Here is a 7,302-nt window from a genome sequence, read left to right on the forward strand (position 1 = left end):
CTAACTTACTAACCAACTAGCTACATGCCTAACTAAATAAATAAATAATGAATTAATTTATATAATCTAAATCATATAAATATAATATTTTCATGTATTTGTGTGTGTATATATATATATATATGTGTGTGTGTGTGTGTGTCCTGTGGCTCTAATGCTGTGGATGCTGTTCATTTCTGATGCACACTTCCTGGTGTTCTGTCTGTAGGTGCTGTATCATCTCTTTGAGGAGTACAGCAGTGTGGGCTCGATCACTGTGACGGATGTGTTTCTGGGTATCGTGTGTTTTCTGGTGGTGTCGTTGGGCGGTATCGTGGTGGGCGCCATCTACGGCATCCTGGCGGCCTTCACGTCCCGCTTCACCTCGCACACGCGCGTCATCGAGCCTCTGTTCGTCTTCGTCTACAGCTACATGGCTTACCTGTCGGCGGAGGTGTTTCATCTGTCCGGCATCATGGCGTAAGTCACCGCTTCATTTACTTGCAGTGTCATTTTACTATCATTGAGATACTATTACAGTTTTTTGTTAATATTTTGAATAAGTTTTTATTTTTAGATTTTAAAAATAAAAGAAAATAAATAAATAAATAAATGTTTATTTAAAAAAAAATTTTTAGTGTCTTCATTTTTTTAGTTTTAGTTATTTTAGTACATCTAGTACATTTAGTACTTTTCAGATAAGATTTGTTTTATTTCAAGTAACGCAAATTATTTTGTTTCATTTTCATTTGAGTTGAAGTTTTAGCAGTTTTTTGTCATTTTTATTAGTTTTTTTTTTATATGTTTATATAGGTACATTTTTATTTTATTTTTTGTTGTTTTAGTGCATCAAGTAAACTTAATGAAAATAGAAAATGTTGCTGAAATTAATAAAGTTGAAGTTTTGTTTTGATATTTTATTTTATTTAAAAATATTTTATTTCAAGTAATGGAAGTGTTTTTTATGGCTTTAGTTTAATTTGAATTTGAGTTCAAGATTTAGTCATTTTTGTTATTTTTATTAGTTTTCTTTTAAATATGACTATATAGTTTTTATAAATGTTTATTTCACTTTTAGTTTTAGTTATTTTAGTCAAGTAAACTACATGAAAATGGTAAAAGCTGCCTTGGCAACTAGTTGAAATAAAATGCTTATTTTAAACTAAAACTAAAAAGTTATTTTAGTTTTTTGTTGTTTTATTTCAGTCAAAGTAAATTTTATTTCAATGAACACGATTTGTTTTATGGTTTTAGTTAACTATAATAACCCTGTATGCTAAAGGGAGTTATTACATTTTACTAAAACATTTTTATTTGGAATAGCATTCACCAATAAATTGTGCACAAAAAGATGCAACATGCTAAATTAATTAATTAGTTAATTATATTTAAATTTATTACATTTTAAAAGATTGATTAAATTGTTAAAGTTTAATGAATTCATTTCATTAGACAATTTTGATGATAAATTTGTATTAAATAACAAAACACAGAATGAAAATGGAAAAAAAGATTTTAGAATTTTTTTAATATCTTCAGAAAAATTCAAAAATCTGTTTTCCATTAGATTTTTTCTGGATTCTGTGAAATTTTGTTGAAACGTTTTTTATTTGGAATAACAGTGAGTCATTCACAAAAAGACCAGAAGCATGCATTGATGTTGAATTTCTTTTACATTAAATTAAGTTGTAATTTTATGGGGCTTTGTTTATTTTGAAAATGTTTGCTGAGGACTCTCCAAAATTGCACAAGAGCTTTTTCTGTTTCTGACTTAATGATAAAATCAATAAACAGGGCCAGATGAAGCAGATCAGGGCTGTTTTTTCTCAGATTTGAAAGCATCCAGTGATTTAACAGCTTGTCGCCGACACTTGATCTATCGTCTAAAGGCGCTTGGAGTCGCTGCTCATGAGTAACAGGCTGCCAGAGCTCGGTCAATACTTCGGTACAGAAGACGGCTCTCAGTTATGATCTGGTGACGCTCGAGTGGATGATAAAAAGAGTCTGAAGCTCTGACAGGCCTGGAGATGAAGCAGTGATTCACAATGTGTCTCAAGGTCCGCCAAACTGATCCACCCATTACAACGATCGATTACAACTGGGCAGTTTTGACTAGGGCTGGGCGGTGTACGATTGTTCAAAGATTCGCTTGTTTGTTTTAGAAAGAGATTAAAGTCAGTAAGGACACATTCAGTTGATTAAAAGTGAATGTTACAAAAGATTTCTGTTTCAAATAAATGCTGTTCTTTTGAACTTTCTGTTCATCAAAGAATCCTGAAAAAGAAAATGTATCACAGTTTCCACAAAAATAGGAAGCAGCACAATTGTTTTCAACACTGATAATAATTAAAAGCCCCTTATTTGACAAAAAAATTAAGTAATTGTTATTTTTCATTTGTAAAAAAAAAAAAGGTAAAAATAAGGTTTTATGTATTCATTTAATTAGAAACCATTGTAGTATTTATTTTTTAAGTTGTGCAGCACCTTGTCTGACAAAAAAACTATGTTTTGTTGTAAATTTGTAATATTTTCAGTTGATTTTGTCCAGACTGATTAAATTGTTAAAGTTTTATTTAGTTATTTATTTTTCATTAGAAACCCTTATTTGATGATAAATTTGTAGTAAATCATAAAGCAAATAATCCAGAAAAAATGCAATGGAAAACACAGAACTTGAAAAAATAAAATAAAACATTATGAATATTGTTTTCAACTTCAGAAATGTTTCTTGAGCAGCAAATCAGCATATTAGAATGATTTCTGAAGATCATGTGACACTGAAGAATGGAGTAATGATGCTGAAAATACAGCTTTGCGTCACAGCAATAAATTACATTTTAACATATATTCACATAGAAAACAGTTATTTTAAATTGTAATAATATTTCACAATTTTACTGATTTGAGTGTATTTTTGATCAAATAAATGCAGCCTTTGGTGAGCAGAAGATACTTTTTTTTTTATTATTAGTGCATGCATTTGCTTTTATTTGACTAAAAAGTGTTTTTTACCCTTTTATTTAAAAAAAAACCCAACAACAACAGAAAAACATTGTCATTTTATAAAATAAAAAAAACAGTACATGGACACATCACAGTCTCGAATGCTTATTGCTCTATAAAACAGCACATTTCTTTTTCTTGAGCTGTGAAATAGCCTATTATGCAAAGCATTGCTCCTGAAGGCACGGCTCACTGCGGTCACAGGAAGTGTTGCCACAGATGCCCTTTTAAAAGAGGAACAAATGAGAACAGGAGGAGCCCAGGAGTTAAAATGATCAACCCTGATAATGTTCCCAAAGGTGGAACTGATTCAGTTGGGTTCACACGCCCCGCCTCTCTTCACTTTCTGTCACAGTGAGTCACACGTTTACTCGGGAGGAGACAGTTAGCCGTTGAATCACACTCCCATAATCCTGCACTGCCTCCACTTTCAGACAGAAGCCAGTCACAAGTTCAGCTAATTTGTCAAGACCCTGTAGGTGGAATTAGTTCCTCACACGTCGAGCTAAATGAGGCTGATCGAAATGTTCACTTTCAAGGGCGTATGCTAATATTTTTTGATGATTTATTGAAAGTAATGCAAATTGTCGGCGTGGTGCGATATGCAAGGGCTTGTCGAAATTCAGCCCTTGGACCCAACTGACTGTAGAGCGAATTATGACAGAAATATATTACTAATGTATAGTAAAATGTACTTGTCAAAGTAGTTAATAATAATAATAAGAAGAATAATACCATTTATTGAAACATGATATTGTATTACTGTTATTTTATTATTATTTGAAGGAATATCATAAAAACCAAATATTTTTTCATCTATATTTTAATACAAGTTGTGCAGCACCTTATTTGACAATTTTTAGAAAGAGATTAAAGTCAGTAAGGACACATTCAGTTGATTAAAAGTGAATGTTACAAAAGATTTCTGTTTCAAATAAATGCTGTTCTTTTGAACTTTCTGTTCATCAAAGAATCCTGAAAAAGAAAATGTATCACAGTTTCCACAAAAATAGGAAGCAGCACAATTGTTTTCAACACTGATAATAATTAAAAGCCCCTTATTTGACAAAAAAATTAAGTAATTGTTATTTTTCATTTGTAAAAAAAAAAAAGGTAAAAATAAGGTTTTATGTATTCATTTAATTAGAAACCATTGTAGTATTTATTTTTTAAGTTGTGCAGCACCTTGTCTGACAAAAAAACTATGTTTTGTTGTAAATTTGTAATATTTTCAGTTGATTTTGTCCAGACTGATTAAATTGTTAAAGTTTTATTTAGTTATTTATTTTTCATTAGAAACCCTTATTTGATGATAAATTTGTAGTAAATCATAAAGCAAATAATCCAGAAAAAATGCAATGGAAAACACAGAACTTGAAAAAATAAAATAAAACATTATGAATATTGTTTTCAACTTCAGAAATGTTTCTTGAGCAGCAAATCAGCATATTAGAATGATTTCTGAAGATCATGTGACACTGAAGAATGGAGTAATGATGCTGAAAATACAGCTTTGCGTCACAGCAATAAATTACATTTTAACATATATTCACATAGAAAACAGTTATTTTAAATTGTAATAATATTTCAAAATTTTACTGATTTGAGTGTATTTTTGATCAAATAAATGCAGCCTTTGGTGAGCAGAAGATACTTTTTTTTTTATTATTAGTGCATGCATTTGCTTTTATTTGACTAAAAAGTGTTTTTTACCCTTTTATTTAAAAAAAAAACCCAACAACAACAGAAAAACATTGTCATTTTATAAAATAAAAAAAACAGTACATGGACACATCACAGTCTCGAATGCTTATTGCTCTATAAAACAGCACATTTCTTTTTCTTGAGCTGTGAAATAGCCTATTATGCAAAGCATTGCTCCTGAAGGCACGGCTCACTGCGGTCACAGGAAGTGTTGCCACAGATGCCCTTTTAAAAGAGGAACAAATGAGAACAGGAGGAGCCCAGGAGTTAAAATGATCAACCCTGATAATGTTCCCAAAGGTGGAACTGATTCAGTTGGGTTCACACGACCCGCCTCTCTTCACTTTCTGTCACAGTGAGTCACACGTTTACTCGGGAGGAGACAGTTAGCCGTTGAATCACACTCCCATAATCCTGCACTGCCTCCACTTTCAGACAGAAGCCAGTCACAAGTTCAGCTAATTTGTCAAGACCCTGTAGGTGGAATTAGTTCCTCACACGTCGAGCTAAATGAGGCTGATCGAAATGTTCACTTTCAAGGGCGTATGCTAATATTTTTTGATGATTTATTGAAAGTAATGCAAATTGTCGGCGTGGTGCGATATGCAAGGGCTTGTCGAAATTCAGCCCTTGGACCCAACTGACTGTAGAGCGAATTATGACAGAAATATATTACTAATGTATAGTAAAATGTACTTGTCAAAGTAGTTAATAATAATAATAAGAAGAATAATACCATTTATTGAAACATGATATTGTATTACTGTTATTTTATTATTATTTGAAGGAATATCATAAAAACCAAATATTTTTTCATCTATATTTTAATACAAGTTGTGCAGCACCTTATTTGACAATAATAATAAATAAATATGCAATGTTATATTGTATTGTTAAATTGTTATATTTTTATTTGATTACTTTTTAAAAGATTAGTTAAATTTTTAAAATGTTATGAATTCATTTAATTAGACACCATTGTGTTATTATTATTATTATTATTATTATTACTTCGAGAAGTAATTATTATTATTATTATTATTATTATTATTATTATTATTCTTTTTAAAGAAATGTCATACAACCAAAGTATTTTTTTATCCATGTTTTAATTTATATGGAATACACGTTCAATTGTGTAGCACCTTATTTGACAAAAAAAATGCAATGTTTAGCTGTAAATTAATTGTTATATTTTCTTTTGCAATTCCAAGATTTATTAAATTGTTAGTTTTAAGAATTAATTTTATTAGGAACCATTGTATTATTATTATTATTATTATTGTTATTATTATTATTATTATTATTATAAAAAGTACTTATTGTCGTTGTTGTTATTTTTCTAGGGAATAGCATGCAATCAAAATATTTTTACATCCATGTTTTTATTTGACAAAAATATTTAAAATGCCATGTTTTGTTTAGTAAATTTGTTATATTTTCATTGGATTTTAAAAGAGTGATTACAAAGGTTTTATGAAGTCATTTCATATTTGATGATAAATGTGTTGTAAATCAAAAAACACATAATCTACAAAAAATCAAATGGAAAACAGAATTTGTGAAAAAAAAAAATTTAAACGTGGAGTTTACTTTCAAACAAAGTTATGATTACATTGATTCTCTAGGTCTAACAAACACGTGCAATGCATTTCATTCCCCATTGAAGGTATGAAATGAATATTGTGATAAATCTTGATATCAGATGATATGGAGAAATGATTGTCAGGTCAGTAATGTAGGTGAATCTTCTGTCTCCAGGCTAATCGCATGTGGTGCCGTCATGCGTCCCTACGTGGAGGCCAACATTTCCCATAAATCCCACACCACCATCAAGTACTTCCTGAAGATGTGGAGCAGCGTGAGCGACACGCTCATCTTCATCTTCCTGGGAGTGTCGACGGTGGCCGGGCCACACCAATGGAACTGGACCTTCGTGGTCGCGACCGTCATTTTCTGCCTGGTGGCGCGTGTTCTGGGTGAGTGAAGTTTAGCCGGAATTATCACTAGATTTCACTAGAAGTATAACTCAGTAAGTCTCACTCCTGTATCTGGGGTGTGAGTGCGATTGTGTGTATTTGCGTCATAAGTTAAGGGAAGGTCCATCATCTCTAAGTAGTTCCTTGTGATATGATACACAGTTTATATATATATGTGTATAGAGAGAGAGAGAGCTGTATATATGTATATTTACAACTACATATATACAGCTATGGGGGGAAAAATTAAAGAGACCACTTGAAAGTTCTCAGTTTCTCTGTTTTATATATAAAAATAAATGAATACACTTTTTTTTTTTGTAGATGTGTGTATATATATATATATGTATATATATATATACATATATGAATATAAACATGGCATAATTTGTTTATATACAGTATATATTTAAATGTAAAATAAAAATATTTGATAAAATCTTTAAAAAATAAAATAAAATGATATATATACACTTTTTATTGTATAATACTAAAATTACTAAAATAAAAAAGAATTTAGTTAAATATTTGCTAAAATATAATAAATTACTAAAAAAAAATATATATATATATATAATAAAATATCTAAAATAATATACTAAATAAATATACTATATACACTTATAGTGTTATATGT

The 7,302-nt window shown here is 30.0% G+C and overlaps 1 protein-coding gene across 1 annotated transcript in view; it reads left to right on the top strand.

The window, feature by feature from the left end:
- LOC107726718 (Na(+)/H(+) exchanger beta-like) overlaps positions 1–463 on the top strand; it is a 21,667-nt gene extending 21,204 nt beyond the window's left edge. The window contains exon 3 of the mRNA XM_016536409.1: positions 209–463. Within this exon, the coding sequence (XP_016391895.1) occupies positions 209–463 (255 nt within the window). The remainder of the gene's footprint in view (positions 1–208) is intronic.
- The last annotated feature ends 6,839 nt before the right edge of the window (positions 464–7,302 follow it).

The sequence above is a fragment of the Sinocyclocheilus rhinocerous genome, unplaced genomic scaffold, assembly GCF_001515625.1.
Source record: "Sinocyclocheilus rhinocerous isolate Xijiao unplaced genomic scaffold, SAMN03320098_v1.1 scaffold2201, whole genome shotgun sequence".
Lineage (NCBI taxonomy): Eukaryota > Metazoa > Chordata > Actinopteri > Cypriniformes > Cyprinidae > Sinocyclocheilus > Sinocyclocheilus rhinocerous.